The sequence below is a fragment of the Phascolarctos cinereus genome, unplaced genomic scaffold, assembly GCF_003287225.1.
Source record: "Phascolarctos cinereus isolate Bilbo 61053 unplaced genomic scaffold, phaCin_HiC Scaffold_5;HRSCAF=322, whole genome shotgun sequence".
Taxonomy (NCBI): Eukaryota; Metazoa; Chordata; class Mammalia; order Diprotodontia; family Phascolarctidae; genus Phascolarctos; species Phascolarctos cinereus.
This window is the reverse complement of record NW_027555958.1, coordinates 20,639,478-20,662,908: the sequence shown is the minus strand read 5'-3', so window position 1 is coordinate 20,662,908 and position 23,431 is coordinate 20,639,478. Positions and strand designations below refer to the sequence as shown.

The following is a 23,431-nucleotide window of genomic DNA, read 5'->3' as shown; positions in this document are numbered from 1 at the left end:
CCTCCAGCTGGTCAACTTTGGGGAAGTCACTTAGCCTCCATTTCCCCAGCTGTAAAATGGGACTCATAATAACCTCTCCCTCCCAGGGCCATTGTGAAGATCAGATGACATAATATGTGTAAAGCATCTGGCATACAGCAAGCATTGTATAAATGCTAGCTATGGTTATTTTAAGATGATCATTTTTTTTCCCAAATGCGGAGCCAAAGCATTTATCAGCAGACTGTCTATGTCCCCCTGTGAACATACTTCTGTTCTCCTCTGGGTGCTTCTATGTGTTTTACTGATGCTTGGATCTTTCTTTTCTTCTTTTTCCCCATCACTATCATTGTACTCAACTCCAATAAAAGCTCTCCCTTATAACAAATTAGCACGGTCAGTTAAGAGGTATATAATTGTTTAACAGACAGCGGGTGTCACAGGACAGAGACTTGGAGTCAGGAAGGTGTGAGTTAAATCCAGTCTCAGATATTTGCTAGTTGCGTGACCCTGGGCAAGTCACTTAACCTTGTCTTCCTCAGTTTCCTCACCTGTGAAATGGGGACAAGAGCTCCTAGGTCCCAGGGCTACGAAGACCATATGAGATAATATTTGTGAAGCACTTTGCAACTCTTAAATCACTATTTACATGCTAGCTAGAATTATTATAGTCTAGCCAAACGATCAGGAGCTGGCCGAAGGCTCACTCTGCTCCTCTAGCCCATCCCAGATGCAGGAATCAGACCTCAGCAGCATCCCCGGAGGCATAATTATCATTGAACTTATTTCTGAAGTCTGGTTTATCATTTGAATTAGTTTTTAATGAACAAAAATCTATTCTCTTTTCTTCCTGCCTGACCCTCCGATAAAATGAAAGAAAAAAACCTTTGCAATGTGCATTATGAATACTTAAGCAAAATACGTATGTTTAAGAAAAACAAATTCCCATGTGTCCAAAAGTCTATGTGTGTATGTGAGTATATATTTATATGTGCATATATTTGTGTGTATATATTCATACATATATGTGTGTGTGTGTGTGTGTGTGTGTACTTGTGTATGTACACACAGACACACATCTTTTTGTTGGCACCCTGAGCCCATCACTTCTCTGTCTAGAGAGGAGTAGCTTCCTTCAACACTGATCCTCTAAAATCATGATTGGTCATCGCACTGCCTGGAGATGTTTAAGTCTTTCAAAGGTGTTTGCCTTAATGAAGTTGTTGTTGTATAAATTGTTCTCTGGTTCTGCTCTCTTCACTCTGCATGAATTTAGACAAATCCTCCCAGGCTTCTCTGAAACCCAGGATCTTCCCAACACAAGGACAGAACAGCTTCCCCTCTGGGCTAAGGGGACCAGTGTCCTGTAGTCCTCCAGCAGTGAGGTAGGGGGGACAGCCCCTCAGTGGTCAAGGGGGGGATTCAGACACTCCCCATTGTTCCCTTTGGGGCAGGGCTGGGGGAGAGGCACAAACTGTTTCAAACTTTAATGAGAAAAGGCTGATCTCATACACCTTCCCTCTTCTAGCTGAATAAAAATAATAAGCATTTAAATAGCTCTTTAATGTTGGCAAAATACTTTTCCTTCTTGCCCTTGATCCACATAACAACCCTACCATGAATTATTATTACTCTCTTTTTACAAATGAGGAAACTAAAGGTTTCCTCAGACACAAGCCAAAGGTCCCATGGCTTGGAAGTGTCTAAGGTGGGATTTGAGCTCAGGGCTTCTGACACCAAGTCCAGGGATCTCTCCACTGTGCCACCTAGCTGCCAAGCTGAGGTCTTTCACCTTGGCTGTCTCCAGTGCCACAAGGCTTCTCCTGATGCCAATTGGGGAACCACACTGAGGCCCTGAGGGTGGCTTTGCAGAAGGGCCACTGCCCTCCCCCTGCATGTGGCTTTGGATCCGCCAGCTGACCAGCTGCCTCACTTCTCCTAAGAGAAAGGGACAAGAGGGAGGGTGCAAGCTCTGCCAGGGAGAGTGACAGCAAGTCTAAGCCTATAGGGAACCTGGCATAAAGGTGACAGACTTCTCTTGATGTCACATAGGCACATTCACAGAGCATCCCTCCCACACACATACTCCCTCACCCTCCTGCCCTCTACTTGCCAAGCTCTGCCTCAGTTTCTCTTTCTTTGTCTCCAGCAGCTCAGCCTCTTCTGCCAGTTTTTATCTGGCTCCTCTTGTAAGCCCTCAATCCATTGGGAGCTCCTGGAGGGCAGTCTTGCTTTTCCTTTTGTTCATGCATTGCCCACACCTAGTATGGTACTGGCATGCAGTAGGTAGGTGCTTAATAAATGTTTATGGAATTAAATTGTATTGAACAGAAGTCTCAAAAGCTTTTGACCCTGTCAACCATGCCCTCTTCTTGGCCTCTTTCCAAGAATACTGGGAGCTTATGTTCTAATGGGTGAAGACAGTACATAAAAGGAAACTGGAAAGGGGTGGGGTCAGAACCCCGGCTCTAAGGCCAATTCAACTTCATCTAAAGTGTCAAACATTTCAGACAGGTCAAAAAGGATTAGGTGGATTGTGGGAGGTCTCTGTCATTCCCTCCTGCCAGCTGGTGTGGGACCCAGGGAAGGGGTCACCAGGGAGGAAGTAGGACCCTGTCATGGGGAGATTAAGTTCAGAGATACAAAGGGGTGAACATAGGGGCAGGTGAGACTCTTTCCTCAGCACTTCTTCCATGGAAAGCTTTCTCTAAATGAGGACAGACTTGAGGGAGCTGGAATGGTCCCCTAAATAGAACACAGGCTAGGTTGGGATGAGACTTTCCTGAAACTCAAGTTTCTGCTTCGGGGGGGGGGGAGGCAGAAGCACCTGATGTCCCCTGGCAGAGACACTGGGGCCCCATTCCTGCCCTGTTCCTGGCTCTGCCCCACCTCCGACCAGAGCCATTTCTGAGGCCATTCCTGGGGAAAGTCCCTGGGCTCCAGCCCCCCTGCCTGACCCTTCCTGGAGCCCCTCTCCTTGTACCTGATGCATATACATTGACCATTTGTCCCCATGAGTCAGCTCTTTGCTGACATTTCCTCTCTAGGCCCAGCTGGTTTTCAAAAGAAGACTCTTGGAGACTAAAAGCTGCCTGCCTTTAATGGTGAAGAGGCTGCACAAGACCACAACATCCAGGGAGATAATTGTAGGTCAGGAGTCTACACTGCCCATCACATCACAAGGCAGCATTTACATGGACCTTGGGGTAAGTTCCTTGTCTTAACCCTGGCAGATGAAGCTTCTCCAATCTATGGTCATTCCTGTCCCCCTGTACTGAGACCCATCAGACTTTGGCTTCTGCAATACTTCGAGCATTGTCCATAGTTATAGAAACCTGTCCATAATATATGTGAGGGTGAGCTGCAATTGCCCCTACCCCATTTTAGCCTTAACAATCTTAACTATGTGAGGGGAGTCTCAATCAATCCCAGGCTTCAGACTAAATGCAAAAAGGCCATTTTTGCAAAAACAGGAATAATATTGCCTGCAAAGAAATTTGGCCACACTCAGAGTCATCTATAAATCATCAAGAGAAATGGAGAGGGGAGGAAAGATGCTTTATGCCCATTTTTCATTATTACTGATGGGAAGCTTGGGTGCTTGTACTTGGACCCCACTTCCAAGATCATATTTCTCCCTAGCCTCTAAGCACCCATCCCTGATATTTTTTTCCCCAGCTCAAAGGCCCTATCTCTGGCTATAACTCATGAGTGAGCCCAGTGAGGTAAAACATCTCACTACCTCTCCCCATAACAAGAACAAGCTGACCTCTGTAGAATTTCCCTCATATGAACAGGACAATCTTGTATCAACAAAATAATCATCTACTGATTCCCACAGCTGTCATATAGGATCCAAATGTCAAGTTATAGACATCAACTCCCCAAGCTATCTTGCCACAGATATAACAGACCAAAAATATACCCCTATTTCCCTTAGGAAGCCTCTTTCAACCCCACCCCAGGTTTCCAGTAGTGAATGAAGCCTGTGACTAAGGTTGTATGTTATCACCTAATTACTATACTTGGCACACAATCCACTATTTTTCCTAAAGAAGTTTTAGCAGCATTCCTGTTAGGCTTCGAGTTCCCTAAGGGAGCTCTACCAGGCCTCATCAGCATTATAATAAAATTTGTAATATATATAATAAAATTATAATAAATAATAAATAAATTTTACAAGGAGGTACTATAAACACCCCATAAAAGAAAAAATTTAATCTTCTCTGGTATGGATCAAGGGCAAAAAATTTAAAACAGATTCTGCATATGGAGGGAAGACACCCCTAATTCCAATGATGTTGAAAGGATAACTGTAATATACAGTTGAAAAAACTGAAGCTCATTTTTTTCCTTGTTATCAGAGGGGAGACGATTTACCCAAGGTCATAGCTGTAGAACTAGAGCTGGGAGTTCTTTCAAGGGCCATCTTGTCCTACTTCTTCTATAGGTGATGAAACTAGGCCCAGGGAGATTGTGGCTTACCCAACATAGGTCATTGGCTTTGTTTTGTTTTTTTCAGAGATTTGAGACTGTATTGTTCTATGGGCCCTTCCAAAAGCAGGCAAGAATACAGCTGTGACGAAATACACACAGTGTCTGCCTTCCCTTCTCCAGAGGCAGTGGGGGCTCTTGGGGCAGGAGATCCCCCTTCACACTTCTCAGTTCTGGGGGAAAGAACCCAGGCCTGTTCATTAATTAAGGATCCAGACTATGAAACCACCAGGGAAAGCAAGCAAAGAGGTGCTTTCTGTCTGTCACTCTCTCCATGGAAAAGGAGGGAAGGGCAGAATTCCTAAAAGCAAGGAGGAGGCAGCGTTTAAATTTACCAGGTGCTTTCTGCATTTTCTCACAGAGATCACAGAGGTAGTAAACATTGGAATCAAGATTTGAACCCAGAACCAGTGTTCTTGCCATTATACCAAGTAACGTTTACTAGTAGCAAGAATTCCAACCCAATCCCTTGGACTCCAAATTCAACATCCACGCCTTTGTTGAGTGGGACACACTTCACAGACCAAAGTTTTCCACTATCATCTGTATTCAGACAAAAGCCTTGGACAGTAGAACATTAGTCCAAGGAGCCAAACTGCTATTTTCTTTCAGTGAAACAATCCAGAGAAGATGCTGGGCTGGTAGCCGCCTATTTACCCCAATATCACTGAGACTTGGTAGAAAGATCTTCCAGGGCAGATCTGGGGAAGGAAATTTTCCACCTAATGGAAAGGTTTTATTACTCTAGTGGCAAAGGAGGAATATGTATGTGTTGAGGGAAGGGGTCTTTTTTTCTTCCCCTGAATTTTGCTTGAGTAAGAAGGGAAGTGAGATGAGAGGAGTGGAGTGGATGTAGGGCAAGAAACCCTAATTACAAAACAAAAAAAAGAAATAGAGGGACTAAGAATAGGGAAAAAACCCATAAAATTATCACTTTTTGCAGATGATATTGATGCAGTCTAGTGGTGCTAGGAATCTCAAAACGCAAGGGTATTGGGTGGGGGTCTGCTCCAAAAGAATTGACTATTCAAATCTTTGCATCAGAGACAAGGTTTATTGTGTTGCCAATAGAAAGGGCAGGATTCTAAGAATCTGCCCATTTGATGAGCGTGGACTGATATTTTTCTACAGAAAAAGACTGTGGGAAGATCTGGATGGGATCAAGGAATGGAAAGTAGTTTGGGGTGGTCCTGACATAACTGAGAAAGGGGCCTGGATAAGATTAAGGAGTGTCAAGTATCCTAATTAAGTAATCAAGGTAGGCTGGAGTGGGCTAGATCTCTAAGGCAAACGCCAGGAACTTTGTTGCTGAAATTTGTGGGAAAGTTCAGGACCTTTTCGGGTTCCATCATTAGCATCCCATCAATAGGATATCTTACCTAAAGAACCCCAGAGAGTTAACTTAAAATTAATTGAAACAAATCGACAATTTTAGCAAAATTGCAAGTTATAAAATGTAATCGCACACAGAGTAAGGCTGGCCATCAAGGTGCTGTGGAACTGGAACTGGTCCAGCCATTCTGGAAAGCATTCCCCCAAGGTTACTAAACTCTGCATACCCTTTGACCTAGAGATACCACTATAATATGGCTTATGCCCCAAAGAAAGTTGGAAGGGATCCAAATGTACAAAAATATTTATAGCAGCTCTTTTCTGTGGTGGCAAAGAACTGAAAACTAAAGGGATGCCCTTCAATTGGGAATAGCTGAACAAATGATGGCATATGAATGCCATGGACCACCGTTGTGCTATAAGACATGATGAAGGAGATGGTTTCAGAGAAACCTGGAAAGACTTACATGAATTGATACAGAGTGAAATGAGCAGAAGCAGGAAAAGCAATGTATACAATAACAACTTGTAAAGACAATTTTGAAACACATTTGAAATGATTAATCATGATTCCAAAGGACCAGTGGTGAAAAATGCTACCCACCTCCTGACAGAAAGGTGATGGATTTAAGAGGCAGAAACTTTCATTTCCTCATCAGAAACATGATCAATGCAGGAATTTGTTTTTTGCCTGACTGCTGCTAGGTGGTGCAGTGGATAGAGTGCTAGGCCTGGAATTAGGAAGACCTCTCTTCAAATCTGGCCTCGGGTACTTACTAGCTGTGTGACCCTTGAAAAGTCACTTAACCCCATTTACCTCAGTTTTCTCATCTGTCATGTGAGCTGGAGAATGGAAAACCACTCCATTATCTTTGCTAAGAAAACCCCAAAAGGGGTCTCAGGAATTGACATGACTGAAAAGTGACTAAACTAAATGTGTCTTTGTTAAAGGGCTGTTTTCTTTTTCCAATATTGAGAGAGAGAAGAAAAAAGGCTCATTAATTGAAAAAAATTCAATTATTTAAAAATACAGAGCAAGGCTAGAGAAGAGAAGTGAAGCACAGGTAGGGTGGTTTAGTGCAGAGAAGTCAAAACCTAGAATCAAGAGAGGCTTGCGTACCAGTCCTGACTCCAGTACTTAGAGCTGTGTGGCCTTGAGCAAGACACATAGACTTCAGTTTCCTCATCTGTTAAGTGTCTGTCCAACCAAACCTCAGGTTTTTTGCAGCTCCTACAATGTGCCAGGCACTGTACTAAGCAAGGAGGATACAAAGAAAGGCAAAAATGTAGAAACAGTCCCTGCTTTCAAGCAGCTTACATTCTAATGTGGGAAACATGATGGAAAAAATTGGTATATAAAAAAGATATAGAAAGAGTCAAAAGAAGATAACCTTGGTGAAAGAAGACCCTCCCAACTGGAGATGACTAGGAAAGGCCTCTTTGAGAAGACTGATTTGAGCTGAGTCTTACAGGAAGCCAGGGATGTCAAGAGGTAGAAAGGAAGAGGAAGAGCATTGCTGGCATTGGGGATGGCAAGTGCAAAGGTGTAGAGATGGGAGATGAAGTTTCATGTGTAAGGAACAGCAAGTAGACTTTTTTTGCCTGCCTCTTGAGGATGGGGTAGAAACAATGTGCAGATATACTTTCCCTGATTTAGGCTCCTTTCTCAATTCTCTCCAGCTAACTGCTGAGCTGAAAAAGCTGATGCCTTGCTTGGGACAGGAGTGGGGAACCTTTTCATGTTGGAAGGCTGCATTAATGTCTAGCTGTAATCAAATAAGGCCATATTCAAGAAACTTCAATTAGATATACTTAATAATGTACATTATTTTGTAAAAATCTAACTACCATGTACTTCATAATTTCAAAACATGAAAACCGTTTGTTCATTTTTAAGGTAGCTGATCTTTTAATGACTTTGTTGTGTCTGCTTTTTGTTGGAAAGCATTTGAATATTTGGGGGTTTTTTTTATGAATTTATTTATTTTTAGCTTTCAACATTCACTCCCACAAGTTTTTGAATTCCAAATTGATACCCCATCTCCCCCCTTCTCCCACCCCAAGATGGCATGCATTCTGAATATCCCTTCCCCTAGTCTGTCCTCTCTTCTATCTCTCTCCCCTTCTCTTATCCCCTTCCCCTTCTATTTTCCTGTAGGGCAGGATAGACTTCTGTACCCCATTTCCTGTATTTCTTATTTCCCAGTAGCGTGTGAAAACATTTTTTTAAACATATGCTTATAAAACTTTAGGTTTCAAATTTTCTCTCTTCCTCCCTCCCCACCCACCCTCATTGAAAAGGCAAACAACTCAATATAGGTTGTATATGTGCAGTTATGCAAAACACTCCATAGTAGACATGTTGTGAAAAACTAACTCTATTTCCCTTAATCCTATCCTGCCCTCCCATTTATTCTATTCTTTCTTTTGACCCTGTCCCTCCTCAGAAGTATTTACTTCTGATTACCCTTTCCCAATCTGCCCTCCTCTCTATCATCCCCTGCTCTCTTGTCCCCTTCTCCCCCTATTTTCCTGTAGGGTAAGACAGATTTCCATACCCAATTGAATGTGTATGTTATTCCCTCCTTAAGCCAAATCCTATGAGAATAAGATTCACTCATTCCTCTCACCTTCCCCTTTCCCCTCCACTGTAAGAGACTTTTCTTTTCTGTTTTTTTTTGTGAGATAATTTACCCCATTCTACCTCTCCCTTTCTTCTTCTCGAGTATAATCCTCTCTCATCCCTTAATTTTATTCTCCAGATATGACCCCTTAATCTTCAACTCACCCTGTGCCCTCTATCTATCTATCTACATATCATACATATAATTTTTTTCCTCCAACTACCCTAATACTGACAAAGGTCTCATGAGTTATAAATATCATCTTTCCATGCAGGAATGTAAACAGTTCAATCTTAATAAGTCTCTTATGATTTCTCTTTCCTGTTTACCTCTTCATGTTCCACTTGAGTCCTGTATTTGAAAGTCAAATGCTATATTCAGTTCTGGTCTTTTCAGCAAGAATGCTTGGAAGTCCTGTATTTCACAGAATGACCATTTTTTTCCCCTGAAGGATTGTACTCAGTTTTGCTGGGTAGGTGATTCTTGGTTGTAATCCTATCTCCTTTGCCCTCCGGAATATTATATTCCATGCCCTGTGGTCCTTTAATGTAGAAGCTGCTAAATCTTGTGTTATCCTGATTGTGTTTCCACAGTACTTGAATGTTTCCTTCTGGCAGCTTGTAATATTTTCTCCTTGACCTGGGAACTCTGGAATTTGGCTACAATATTCCTAGGAGTTTTCCTTTGGGTATCTCTTTCAGGAGGAGATCTGTGGATTCTTTCAATTTCTATTTTGCCCTCTGGTTCTAATATATCAGGGCAGTTTTCCTTGATAATTTCTTGAAAGATGATGTCTAGGCTCTTTTTTTGATCATGGCTTTCAGATAGTCCAATAATTTTTAAATTCTCTCTCCTGGATCTATTTTCCAGGTCAGTTGTTTTTCCACTGAGATATTTCACATTGTTTTCTAATTTTTCATTCTTTTGGATTTGTTCTTGTGTCTTGATTTCTCATAAAGTCACTATCTTCCAATTGCTCTATTCTAATTTTTAAGGAAGTATTTTCTTCAGTGGTCTTTTGGACTTCCTTTTCCATTTGGCCAATTTTGCTTTTTAGGGCATTTTTCTCCTCATTGGCTTTTTGGACCTCTTTTGCCATTTGGGTTAGGCTATTTTTTAAGGTGTTATTTTCTTCAGTATTTTTTTGGGTCTCCTTTAGCAAGCTGTTGACTTGTTTTTCATGATTTTCTTGCATCACTCTTAGTTTTTCCTCTACTTCCCTTACTTGCTTCTCAAAATCCCTTTTGAGCTCTTCCAAGGCCTGGGACTGATTCATATTTTTCTTGGAGGCTTTGGATGTAGGAGCTTTGACTTTGTTGTCTTCTTCTGGTTGTATATTTTGATCTTCTTTTTCACCAAAGTAAGATAATATAGTCTGACTCTTTTTGCGCTGCTTGCTCATGATCCCAGCCAATTACTTGAGTTTTAAACTCTTTGTTAAGGTAAGAGTCTGCTTCCAATGTGGAGAATGTACTGTCCCAAGCTTCAGGGGTTTGTATAGCTGTTTTCAGAGATACTTGTAGGGACCTGTAAATTTTCAGTTCTTCCAAGGTGGTATGATAAGGGGTGAGGTGTTTACTCCTTTCCTGGACTGTGACCACAAGTATTCCTTTCTGTACTAACTGTGAGGAAGGGTTCCTCTCCACAGCCACTCCAAGCTCTACCATGCCAGCGTTCCTTCTCACTCCAGCACTGCTGCCCAGAACTGTGACCCAGATCTAAACAGGGACAAAGCAAGAGATTCCTGCCTCAGCACTGGCAAAGAGATCCCTGCAGTCCCTCTCTGATCAGCCACTGGATTCCCCCTCAGTCTGTAGGCCGGAAGCTTGGGAAGCAGCTGCCCCCTCCCAGGGACACGCTCTTGGAGAATGGAGCTGAAACCCCACCTTCCTGTCTCAGCACCGACAGAAACAGACTTTTCCCACTGACCTTCTAAGTTGTCTTTAGCATTCGTGGATTGAGGAGTCTGGAAACCGCCACAGCTGTGCATTTGAATATTTGCTTGAAACATGGGGGTCCACAGTTTCACCTGATCCTGTAGATGGGTATCAGTCATTTGTGAGCTTGAGGGCATCTTGATTTGGACTAGGTAGGAGAATGCAGATGAGCAGCAAGAAGAGGCTGAAAAGCAAGAAAGCGTTTTGGGGGTGTGTTGCTGAAGGTGTGGCTATCCTGCTGCATTTTTCCATATTCCAACTGGATCTTCCTTAGCATCAAACAATGACTTTAAAATGTCATCTCCTGAGAGCTCAATCAATTCCATCTGTAATTCTTAAGGCTTTGGTGATATCAACCATGTGAGGCTGAAATGCTAATTTGAGTGTGATATCATGATTCTCAAGTCAGTGAACCTTTCATCGTATTCTCCAATTAATAGGTCTACAACAGCTGCATGTTCTTCAAATAATTTTCATTTTTCATCCTGCGTGTCAATAACCTTTGCTAAATGGCAAAAATGTTCATCTGAAATTTCCTTTAGAAGACATGATAGCACACAGAAATGTAGCATTCTTATAGAAATCTTATTTCAATAATTCACATTACTGATTCTGTTCTTCATAAAATTTACCTATCTGTTCTCCCAGAGATAAATTTCAGCTAACACCTGCCCCTGCAATAGCCAATGCACTTTAGAACGAGAAGGCAAATGCACACTGAATACCTCGTCCTTCAATGTTAGCATGTTACAGAACTGATGATGCCGCGTTGCACTTGCACAAATATAGTTAACGATAATTATAACTTGTTGCAAAGTGTCCCTTGAAATAGTAGCTTTAGCACAGAGACTTTGCTGATGCAAGATACAGCGAAAACAAATGAGAGTATCTGGGTGCTTTTTCTTAATCTGTGCAATAAACCCTTCATGTTTTCCTGTCATGGAAGGTGCACTATCTGTACATACACTCACTAAATTTACCAAATTCAGTCCAACTTCATGATATGTATCTTGAAAGTTGTTAGAGATATCTATTCCCCATCTTTTGTTCAGAATAATGTCCACAGCAAATAACTCTTAATAGCAAAGAAAATCTTCTGTTGTGACCCAAATGAAGTATAAAATCTACACCAAAGTCATTGAATAATATATGTTTTCCTTCTGAAGTATTGCATGAAGTTGTCCTCTGAAGTTGAAGGCTAATTCATGCTGCCACTCAGTTACGGTTCTCCCTGAAAGAAGCAATTATTTGTACTTTGAAATATTATTGGGGTCTAAGCACCCGTACAACTTCAACAATGCAATCTTTCACAATTTCTACATCACTGGATGGCTTCCCTTTATTCACTAGTATATAAGCTACTTTATTAGTTGCTTCAGGGGCGTTCTTTCCAGGTCTTATTGCTGCCTGAAAGAATGGTCTTTGCTTTTCCTCTTCTAATTTCTGCAATATAATATTTTGCACCTTTCCCTCTAATTTAAAATATGTGTGGCCCTTATGAGTGTAATAAAGCTGATGAATGTTGAATTTCTTTAATATTGATATTGTAGTATCTCAAAACAAGCAAATCATCTTATCTTTAGCAGAAACAAGATAATACTGCAATTCTAAATCTTCATTAAAAAGTCTGTTTTCTTCCTTCAGCATTCTCTTGATCTTTAACATGATTGGCTGTCAAGCAGACAGAATTAAAAAATGTGTTGGAACTGTGCAACTATTTGGAAATTCCACTTCAAATAGAAACACAGTGCACCATTGTCAAAAGCTGATAAGAGACTGGCATATTTGACCCCCATAATATCACCAACTAGCCTCATGGGGTAGTAGCACCAGTCAGGTAGGGGATGTTAGAACTAAATAATGAGTGTAGCACCAGGCAATTTAGCCTTATAGCTTACTGATGTTCTAATTGTGCCCATCAATTTGGGAGGATTGTTTCGTTGAAATTTATCTTATCCTTCAGAACTTTTAATACATTCATTTAAAAAAAATATAAAAGATGAACAAAAAAGTATTAATAAAAATAAAAGGATTTGTTCTATAAAATGTGGATTCAGTCAAAAGGCTGCACTTAAAGACCTAGAAGGCCACATGTGGCCTTAAGGCCTTGGGTTCTCCATCCATGCCTTGGGGTATTCTACCAGGAGCAGAAGAAGGGGGCAGTCCCAACTTACGGTTCTCTTGAGGGGCTGCCATTCAGAATTCAAAATCTGATTCCAGATGGGGTAGAGGAAAGAAGGTCCTTCCCTTCTACAGGTGTCTCCTTTTTATGATAACTGAAAATACTAAAAAATAAATCTTTCTCCAGTCCAAAATCCTTGCTAGTCTTACCAGAATAAATAATCATTGTCAGCACTGAATTAAACTTCTCAAGAAACAACCACCTTCCACTAATCCTTTCCCTCTGACTCAAGACATAACTTCCTTTTAGGAAAGAGTACAAATGGATAGGAACAAAGCTAAGGTCCATGAAGGAGATTAAGGCAGCTAGTGGCACAGTGTATAGCGTGAGACCTGGAGTCAGGAAGACTCATCTTCCTGAGTTCAAATCTGACCTCAGACACTTACTAACTGTGTGACCCTGGGCAAGTCACTTCACTCTGCTTCAATTTCCCCATCAGTAAAATGAGCTGGAGAAGGAAATGGCAAATCAAGAGAAACCCCAAATGAAGGCAGGAAGAATCCACTCAGAATCAAAAATGCCTTAATCTAATTAATGCCATTGGTTTATTCCCATGCCCTGAAGATATTTGGGTAATGAGCAGAGTAAGGGAAGGGTCATTGATTACTTCAGTCAATGTCAGCATCTCTTCAGTTCCCAGTTTGACCAACTGAAGAGTCCTTAAAAGGAATTGGTTGAAGGGGCATTGACTCATTGCAGGAAATTGATTCTCCAAGTTTGTGCCAAAACTTAGGTGACTATTTTTCTGTTTGATGAAGCAAACCATTTACTGAACTCTTACCTAAACTCTGAACGCTTGCTCATCCTTGACCATGAAATACTCTTTGTTCAAGGAAACAGTTTACAGTTACAAGGAAAAATACAACTATCTCTCACATCCCCTGAGGGTTAAGGCTGTGGAACATGTGGTGGAGAATGTTGCTTCTGCATGTCACGCAATCAGGGGTTGAGCCATACGTGACAGCATTGGAGTCAGTTTGGACTGGGAGGGAGTGTGGGAAATAGCTAGTTTTCATTTCCACAAAGGTGAATTCTAGGGGCTAGGTGGAAGTTGAATAAGGAAAGCCATAAATTAGAATAAGAAAACACTGTTGGTTGGTGAACAGACTAAAGGGCTAAGAACCAGTTCTGAGGTTAGGTATAGATGAACATCAACAGGGTGTTCCCAAGTGAGGGATGGGGCCCCAGAACTGTGGGGAGTGGGAGATGTAATTAGAGGGGAATCATGAGGGGAAATTAGGCACTTCAGATAGGCTGTCACCTTTATAATACCCAGACAATGGGGAAATAGAAGAAGGAGATTAGAATGGGGAATAGGGAATAAAAAGATGTACATCTGTTGGCACACACGCTCTCACCTGCATTCTCTCACACTTGTTGGCCCCTCCCAGGTCATCAATAAAGCTTCTGCCTGATTCAACAATGACTTTGTGCAATTCGTGATATAGATACCAAGGCCACACCCCTGAAATATGGAAAATTTGCCTGAAGTTTTCTGGCCCTCCCTTCATACCAGAGAAGAAGTCAGAATTATTATGATATTAAATGATACATATGTTATATTACACAATACTATACATATATCTTATCCATTTATGAATTCCTAAACATTTTTTATGTGATCTGCTAGCCTTTACATGTCATATGTGGCTTTCACAAAACTCCCCCAAAAATTCCCATTTAATTTCTTATGCCAACCCATGGTATATTGAAACTGTGATATGAAAGGGATAACTGTAAATTGTGACTTCAAATGACTTTCGTCAAGAGAGCATATGTCTAAGGATATGAGGAGGGTGTCAGCTTGGACAGTTCTCTTTCTAAGCAGAAAAAATACTTAGATTAGAATAATTTTAATTCATAAAATTATTTCTGCCAGGCTTGTACCCAAAACTCAGAGAATGGTATATTCTTACTTTGCTACCATCCTGTCATGGCTAGTGCCCTCCGCCCTTCTCCCAGAACCCTGCTCCAAAACTGCTTGAAACCAATTTGTCTTGGACTTTTTTTGGGGGGGGGGAGCTGCTCCTTTCCTGTCTTCAGCAGCTCATGGCAGCTGCAGCAGGTGGTCATCTAGGTGAGCCTGAGGCAGGAACTCAAAGCTTTCACTGCCTCTCCTGCTTTGGGTTCTTTCTTTGAGCAAAGGTATGTTTAGCCTGGAAAGGAATAGACTCAGGGGAGACATGAACACTGTGTTCAAGTGTTATGCTATTATGTAGAGAAGGGATTACATCTGCTCTATTTGGATCCAGAGGGAAGGATAATATATGAAGAAATCACACACACCAAAAAAAATACTGCGGGGTTCATTTATGTTCTTAAAGAAAAACCTTCTAACAGAGTTGTCCAAGGTAGAAAGAGCTTCCTGGAGAGGTGTTGGGATGCCTCTCCTTAAAGACTTCAAGCTGGATGACCACTTGTCAGGGATGTTGCAGTGGGGATTCCTTCACTGGATGGGATGCATTAGGTGGCCCTGCAGGCCCCTTTCACTTCTCCAATTCTGTGGTTCTGATTCTGCCATTAACCTTTATTAACAGAATTTTAAATGTAGTCTGGACAGGACTCTTCTCTAACCTGTGAATACCTGGAGTCACTTCAAGCAGGCCAGAGACAGGAGTACCAGGAAACAAGTAACAGTTTAATAAATTGATTTCAGAGTGAGAAATACTCTCTAAGCTAGAGTAAAGGCATATATTGAGAAGTAAGAACGATTATATTTCCATACGAGGAAAGTAGCTTTGAGTCAGGAGCTTTGAGAACCAGCTAAAATTGGGTGAAACTGGTTGTTTGATTAAAGAGGGTGGAAAGTTAAGCTTTAGTTAGAGTGTGCAAGCTTGAAACTTACCTAGGGGAACATGTGGTGGGCACTTGGGGAAGTCTGTGAACTGTGCTGACTTCTACCTATGAAAGTCAGCAAGGAGGGACTTGCCACCAGGAATAGAGATATAAGGTTTGTTCTCACTTCTGTCAGGTGGGTGTGCTTATCTCGAGTTCCACACCCGCTTCCTTTGGGAACCTATTAAAGGTTTCACTGCTTCACTCATCCTGAGTCTGTCTAATTTACTGTGCCTATTTGGGCACCGGAGGTCATTTCCAACACACATAAATCACAAGTGGAAAAGGAGGGGGTGGGGGAAGGTGGATTACAAACAATCATTTCCAGGGTCTAAGTGGTTTCCCACAATAAGCCCACAAGTGAGGGACAATGTGGGTGATCTGGAGTCCCGTGGGAACAGTATTTTTCCAATTCTTTGGGGGCCATTACTTGGTGGGGCAAAGGACCAGAGTTTTGTTATTGGAACAGGTTCTCTAGTCTTCAACTGGCTTCACTTAACATACACAGGCACAGGAATGTAGTGATTGTGAGAGCATTGTCAAGGGTTTGATTGCTTGCATTGTAAGTCTCTGACTCCCAAGCCAGCGTCTCTTGAGAAATCAAAATTAGCAGTATATTCATTACATGTATAATATCAATGAATATGAAAGTCATAATTCCCTTCACATTTCCTCCTTTAAGTCAAAAATCAGAACACCATGTGGTTTATTCTTCATTCTCAAAGTGGACCATGACATTAGGAAGATGATGCCATGAATTGCAAGTGAATTGGTTTGAACTGAGGGAGCATTGTGCAAAGTCACCAGCCTCATTTTCTCCTCCCAAGCCATCTGGGTCCAGTGGCCAGATACAGAACAGGGCAGCTGGAGAAGACTCAGGATCTAGTGGGAGACTGGCTTTTTTAAGCTAAACTCTTTTCCTTTTCTCACTTTGACTGAGATAGGGCCCACTTGGTGATTAGGTCTGTTTAAGAAGTGAGCCAAAGCATGGCCCCTTTAATAAAAAGTAAATAAAAGACCAAAACATGGAGGGAAAGGCCCTCAGGGTTTCTGGCCAAAAGAGAAACAATTTCCATTTACATTCCCTCCTAGATTAGGGGGCCCAAACAATAACCATTAAATGGTGCTTGGGTAGGGACCCATTGCTGGCCAATCAATGAGAGCCAGAGTGAATTGGTTTAAAACATGGGCTTTAAGAAAGAAATCTAGACAAGAAACCCCAAGATACCTAGGTAGGTTTCAGTTTTCAAACTGTGCCTTTCTTTGGGCAGAGCACCCTCAGGTAAGGGCATCATATCCTATGTGGGGAAGGAAGAGAACAGGAGGAGGAGAGGAGAAGAGGGAAGAGGAGAGGAGGAGTTGAGTTGCCTAACTGGAAGGGCCAATTGGGTCCTGTATACCTGAAAGTGGGTTAAACAGGCAACAAGCTGGGTGATAAGTAAATTCATATTATTTATTCTCTTGGTAGTAACATGTACATGGAGCCAAAGCTTTAACTCTGACTGAATGATGCTATTTTAGGAGGACATTTAAATCCTGACTCAGGATGTCTGTGTCACTCAGATTTATGATCTCTATACATGTCTAACCATAGCATGAGAAAGGAATTTTCTTAATTGAATAGGTTGTAAATACAATAAGATAGAAGAATGTCAAAGTGTTCATTGAAATTATAGATTCATGATATCTATGTTTCTCTTACCTTTAACATGACATAGCATAGTGTATTGCCATAAAATATCAAGATAAGAAAAGTTCCATTATTCAAGGTAATGTCCCGGTCTAAGGCACCTTAGTGGTCCTAAACAGAAGAATGCTGGTCAGCTTCATCTGGTCCAGTAACTGCTGACACAGGGGCATTTTGAGTTCACTCAGAACAAAGAAAAAGCATGTCTATTATGTTGGCATGCTTCTTCTGGTTGATTAGTTCAGGCTTTGGCCATTATTGGCTCAAATGACCTTCAATGATCACCAGTCCCCAGGGGCCAGATTAGACTATTCACAGGTAGTGGTTTATCCTTCCTTCTCAACGAGGACCATGACTTTAGGAAGGTGATGTCCTGGCTAGCAAGTGAATTGGCTTGAAGTGAGGGAGGGCTGTGCAAAGTCACTTTCTCCTTCAGAGCCATAAATTCCTTGGTTGCCGGCTGAGGAGCTCACTTGCACAACCATAAGAATACTGACAAAGATATCTCCATCTTGTTTTTTTGAATTTCATGGCCAAATCACAGATGGGTGGTGGAATGGAAAGGAAAGTTCTCTCTCATACATTCTTGGAGCTCATGTATAGTTCCTGTGGAACCTAAGGAGAAGCCCATCCATCTTGTGATCATCTGGGCAGTGGAAATATTTTTTGTTTTGCCCAACCTGTAACCCTGCTGATATATTGTTTGCTTATTTTAGCCTAGGAATCATATGTCCACCAATGGAATTATTCTGCATTTGGTATAGCTGCTCAAGAATGTCTATGTATCTACCCCTGTAGAAATTTGGCCCTAGAAGGAGGGAGTATCTCAGATCATGAGGAAGATCTAAGGTCCACTTCATTAGAGGGGACCGTGGGACCTTTAATGAAGTGCCATTGGCTCAGAGCTATGCCTCAGTCTCTCATTGTAGGTTAGATAACTTTTATTGACACACAACAAAAACAAGACTGAAAAAAAAAGCATGCAAAAATATTTGTCAATCCGTGCACCAAAAAACAGAAGAAAAAAAATAACACAGAGCAGAGTGCTTCCCAGTCCACCATCTCATGCACCAGATGCCCTCAAAGGGTCCTTCCATTTCTACCATCCTCTGATCCCACAGAGGAGAGGAGAGGTGAGTCTGGAGTAAGGTGTCAGCTAAGCCCTTCAGGCTCCATCACCTAGGGCAGTGCAATTAGGTGGAAAGAGCTATGAATTAGCTGTCAGAAATTTGGGAGGAAGAAGAAGGCTGGAGGAGGGAGGGGATCCCAGTGCTCCTGAGCAATGAAGGGGTGGGAAAAGCCATGGGCAGGGCTCTGGCAAGGACAAGTTGTGTAGCACACCAGGTGTAGGAAAACCAGAAGAGGCAGGTGTTCATCCTCAGCATGTGGCAATGGGCTCGAAACCTCTGGAGATCCTCACAACCTCGGCTATCACATATTCAAGGTGTTGGTCTATCCACGGCCACTCTCAGGAGCAATGCACCCAGGTCAGTCCAGAGCACACAGGGCCACCTCTGCTCTTTCCTGGCCCTGACCTCTCTTTCTGCTCCCCCAACTTTCTCCTGCCCTCTTCTCCTCTCCTCCAGTTCCCCTCTCCCATCCCTTTCTCTGTGCTTATTCTCTTCCTTTCCTGACCCCCACCCTCCTTCCTCCAAGCTTTCCCTTCTCCATGTGTCCTCCCCTCACTTCCTTTCCTCTTACCCACTCATTTTCATTCTCTCTCTCCCTCTATCCTTTTCTTTTCCCCAGACTCTTCTCTCCCTCCCTCCTCCTCTCTCTCCCTCCCTCCTTTTCTTCCTTCCTACATCCCTTCAGTTCACCTCTCTCCCCTTTACCCTTCCTTGCCTTCCCTTGGTCAGTCCTTCCCTTTTTCCCTTGCTCTCTTCCTACATGGATCACCACAGCTCTCCTCTTTCTCTCCCTTCTCCTGTTTTTGCTTCTTCCAAACCTCACCTCTTTCATCTCCCCTTCCTTATAGCCATCCCTGTCTTCCTCCATCCTCCCTCACTTCCCCCAGACATCCACTTGACCTGGGGCTGCTTCTGACTCCCCCTTCTGTACCAGACCTTCCACTCCACACTCCAACTGTTCCTCTTGTGGATGAACATTCATATCTCACCATCAGAGGCACCTGCATGGAGGAAATAAGAGCCCAAGAAACACTGTACTCCTCTACTATCTCATGTTCCTACACATCTCCTGATGAGATCCATCCCTCCTCCTCTGCCCTTCTCTCTCTTCGCCCTGGCCAGGCCAGTGCCCCTTTCCTACAGGCTCCTGGATGGTCAGGACACCCTCCCACCTGTCGTCTTCCTGCACGGACTGTTGAGCAACAAAGACATCTTCAAGGCTGAGGCTGAGGCCCTGGCAAAGCAGACAGGCAGGAAGGTAAAGATTCCCAAAAGTGGATGAAGTGGAAGAGGGGACAGTAATCGAGGAGGGACAAAGTCAGAGGAAGCGGGGAAAGAGAGGATGTCGGCCAACGGGGGGAAGTCGAAATGAGAGGCAGGAGCTGTGAACGTGGGATAGACCTTCACTCACAAGAGAGGACTTGTAGGGGAAGTCTACCTACAAACTACCACTGGATGTAGGGGTTCCTTTTCACAGGAGACTTTCATGCAAAGGCCAGATGATCACTTGGGGGAATTTTTGTTCAGCCAAGGGTTGGACCAGAGGTCCTTCCAGCCTGGAGATTCAGCAAAGGTCCCCTATCACCTAAATATCTCCACTACTGACACCTAGAATTCTGCTAATCTTGGAGGTGTCACCATGGCTCAATTGAACCTTTTTTAAAAATTTGTTTTAGATGGCACACATTCCTAGTAATGAACAGTAATTGTAATGCCTTTATGGTTAATGAAGTTAACAGTTACTTTCTTTCCTAACATCACAGAGCAAAAGGAAATGGAAGAAAGCTGAAAGTCAGAGAAAGAGGGAAATCAGTGACCCAAGAACCAGAGTGCAGAAGGACCAGCACTGGCCACAGTCATGGGTGGGGGATGGGAGAGGGAGCAGAATATTTTCCTTTCTAATGCCATTGTCCTACCGTGGTCCCATCTTCCCCACTTCCTCCTATTGCCAGAGATTACTCAGTACCCCGCTGGCTTCCTGGACAGTTTGAGAGTCCTCAGCAAGCCTATTCCAGCTGCTGGCAGTGGGTCAGCACCCCCAGGTGGAGCGGGAAGGGGGAGGAGTCAGGGAGACTGATAATCCAAGTCTGAGCCCTACAGGTATTGACAGTGGATGCTAGGAACCATGGAGACAGCCCTCATAGCCCTGACTGCAGCTATGAGGCAATGAGTGCTGATCTGCAGGCTCTGCTGTCAAAGCTAGGACTCAGCCCCTGTGTCCTCATCGGGCACAGCATGGGAGGCAAGACAGCCATGGCGTTGGCACTGCAAAAGGTGAGGGAGCCCCACTAGGACTGAAGGGGTAGAATGTCATACTTGTCCACAGACAACAGCAGCCTGTAACCCCGTAAGCAACACCAAAGATTCATCATACTTAGTCAGCTGCTTGGGGGGGTTGGGAGTATACTGAGTCTGGGAGTGAACACGGGACTGGAAGCAGAGAGTTCCTGGGGGAATAACCTGACCTTGACGGTACACACCTCATCTTTCTAAATCCGAAGAGAAGTTATGGATGCCTGCCCCGGCCGTGGGGCATTTCAGGGTTCAGAGTCAAGGTCTAAGAACTTTTCCTCATAAATGTCACCACCTCTCCAAGGCTGACCCAGAGCATGGCATCAGGACCACTTACAAGCTATGGAATGGGCACCTATAGTCCCCCATCCCTCCCCTTTGGGCACCATGGTTCCCGCTTTCTCTGCCCTAATACCATCACCAGGTGCATGGAAGAGGAGGGAGGACATTGTTCATTGTTCATTGTGTGATGGATCTTCTTCTTTAGCCAGAGCTGGTGGACAGCCTGGTCTCAGTGGATATCAGCCCCTTGGCCACCATGGGCAGTTCACTCATCTCCGAAGTCTTAGCTGGTATGAAGGCTATGCAACTCCCTGGAAATCTTCCTGACTCCCAAGCCTTTGAAGTAATTGACGAGCATCTGAAGCTATTTGTGGAGGTGATCCTTCAGGACCCCCAGGGCCGGGGGCATAGAGATGGGCTGCTGAAGCCACAAGCCAATCATTTGAGTTTGGAGTCTTCAGGAGAGTGGGGGTGGGGTGGAGTAGAATGCCACCCAGATGGGGAAAATCTCTAGGGGGAGGGGGACAGGTGAAGGAGAACAGAGAGGGCTTCAATTATGAACTCCTCCAAGGCCAGTCATATCTTCTCCTTTTCTTTGTACGCCCAGCACTTTGTATATCAACTGGAGGCATTTACTAAATGTTGACATGAAGGGAGAAGGGTGTATAGAAATGAGCTGGAGTCTGGTCTGAGTAGGACTGAGAAAGGGATAGTGCTGGGGAGAAGACAGGGGCTCAGGTGGGTGTGCCAGCTAAGCCCTTGTACCCTCCAGGATTCAAGTATTCGGCGGTACCTGCTCAACAGTCTGGTTGAGGTCAATGGGCAGTATGTGTGGAAAGTCAATGCTGAAAACCTGTGGCAGCAACAGCACCTGTTTCTGGATAATCTTCATATCCACGGCATCTATCGTGGCCGCACACTGTTCCTCAGAAGCAGCAATTCATCCTTCATCCCGTAAGGCAGGGCCAGAAGGTGGAGGGGCATGCCTAGCCCCAAAGACTTCTGCCTTTCTTGGGCCCCAGTTGGGTTCTGCATCACCAGGGATGAGGGGACCCGGGGGCTTCAGCTATGCTCAGGTTCAGGAGGGGAGGGTCCCTCCAACACTGGGAGAAAACGTATATTGTCTCACCTTATCCTTTCTGTTCACCTAGCTTGTTTTTTCTCCTGTCACCTACCACACCTACTGCTCACCTCCTACCCAGAGACTGCCTGTCTCTGACTCTCTGACTCATCTTTTATCTTCTCTCTGTTCCCCCTCCCCCCTCCTTTTCTGTCTCTGTTTCTATGTGTCTCTCCCTCATTTCTCCCTTCTCTTTTCCCTCTCATCTTATACCCTCTCCCTCTTACTCTTTCCCCCTCTCTTCCACCCTCTCCTTTCCTCTCTCCCTGTCTTCACCTCTTTCATTCTCTCTCTTTCTCTCTTGACAGGCCAAGTAACTACCGCAAGATAAAGCTCCTGTTCCCTGAAGCCCAGTTCCAGACCATCCCTGATGCTGGCCACATCATCCATATCAAGAAACCCCAAGAGTTCATGAACAGTATCCTTAGTTTCCTGTCCTAGAAGTTGTGCCCTCTCCCCACATTCCACTTTGTAACTTTCAAACACTCAGAGAGCCCTAGGCTCTTCCTTCACTTGGAAACTTTCTTTAAAAAAAAAAAGAATCTTTTTCTAATCCAGAATTGAACGAACACCAATCAATATGAACATTCCCATAGAAAAAGAATAAGAGAAAAAGACAATTGCAGATATTGTGAATTTCTGTTATGAACAGCTTGGGTTTTTTTAATCATATGATAAGTTCAACATGTTAATTTCCAACTTGTCTTCCTGTCTTCAGCTCCCACCAAACTTTCTTCTGTTCTGTGCTCTGCAATTTTTACATGTCTCAATGACCCACTTTCTTTTCTTTTTTAGAAAAAAATAAATTCTTTTCTTGTGACTTGATAGCAACAGAAATAAACATTTCTATATACAAAGACAGAAAAAAGCAGATTCCATATGAAACCATGAATCTACCATGTACAGTTTGTTTGCTTGGGTTTTTTTTAAGTTGGGTCAGTTTTATTTGAAGCCCTTCAGCATCCCAGGTGCTCTGGACACTCTCTGGCTTATCAAGGTTTTTCTAAAATGTGGTGCCTTGAACTGAACGCTCTCAACATGAGCAGAATGGAACACATCAGGGCTCTCCCTTCCCGCATTAATAATAAAAACAATATCAACAATAGTCATATTAAGGCTGCTAGAAAGTTCAGTAGAGAGAACACTGGGCCTGGTCTCAGGAAGACCTGAGTTCAAATCTGGCCTCCAGCTGGTCAACTTTGGGGAAGTCACTTAGCCTCCATTTCCCCAGCTGTAAAATGGGACTCATAATAACCTCTCCCTCCCAGGGCCATTGTGAAGATCAGATGACATAATATGTGTAAAGCATCTGGCATACAGCAAGCATTGTATAAATGCTAGCTATGGTTATTTTAAGATGATCATTTTTTTTCCCAAATGCGGAGCCGAAGCATTTATCAGCAGACTGTCTATGTCCCCCTGTGAACATACTTCTGTTCTCCTCTGGGTGCTTCTATGTGTTTTACTGATGCTTGGATCTTTCTTTTCTTCTTTTTCCCCATCACTATCATTGTACTCAACTCCAATAAAAGCTCTC

The 23,431-nt window shown here is 43.3% G+C and overlaps 1 protein-coding gene across 1 annotated transcript; it reads left to right on the top strand.

The window, feature by feature from the left end:
- The first annotated feature begins 13,692 nt into the window (after positions 1 to 13,692).
- Positions 13,693 to 22,822, top strand: LOC110221192 (sn-1-specific diacylglycerol lipase ABHD11-like). The gene is made up of 7 exons (XM_078155440.1): positions 13,693 to 13,717; positions 14,571 to 14,625; positions 19,323 to 19,458; positions 20,301 to 20,474; positions 20,980 to 21,150; positions 21,547 to 21,728; positions 22,203 to 22,822. Exons 1-7 carry the CDS (start codon positions 13,693 to 13,695, stop codon positions 22,333 to 22,335), a joined length of 876 nt encoding a protein of 291 aa, XP_078011566.1. The 3' UTR covers positions 22,336 to 22,822.
- The last annotated feature ends 609 nt before the right edge of the window (positions 22,823 to 23,431 follow it).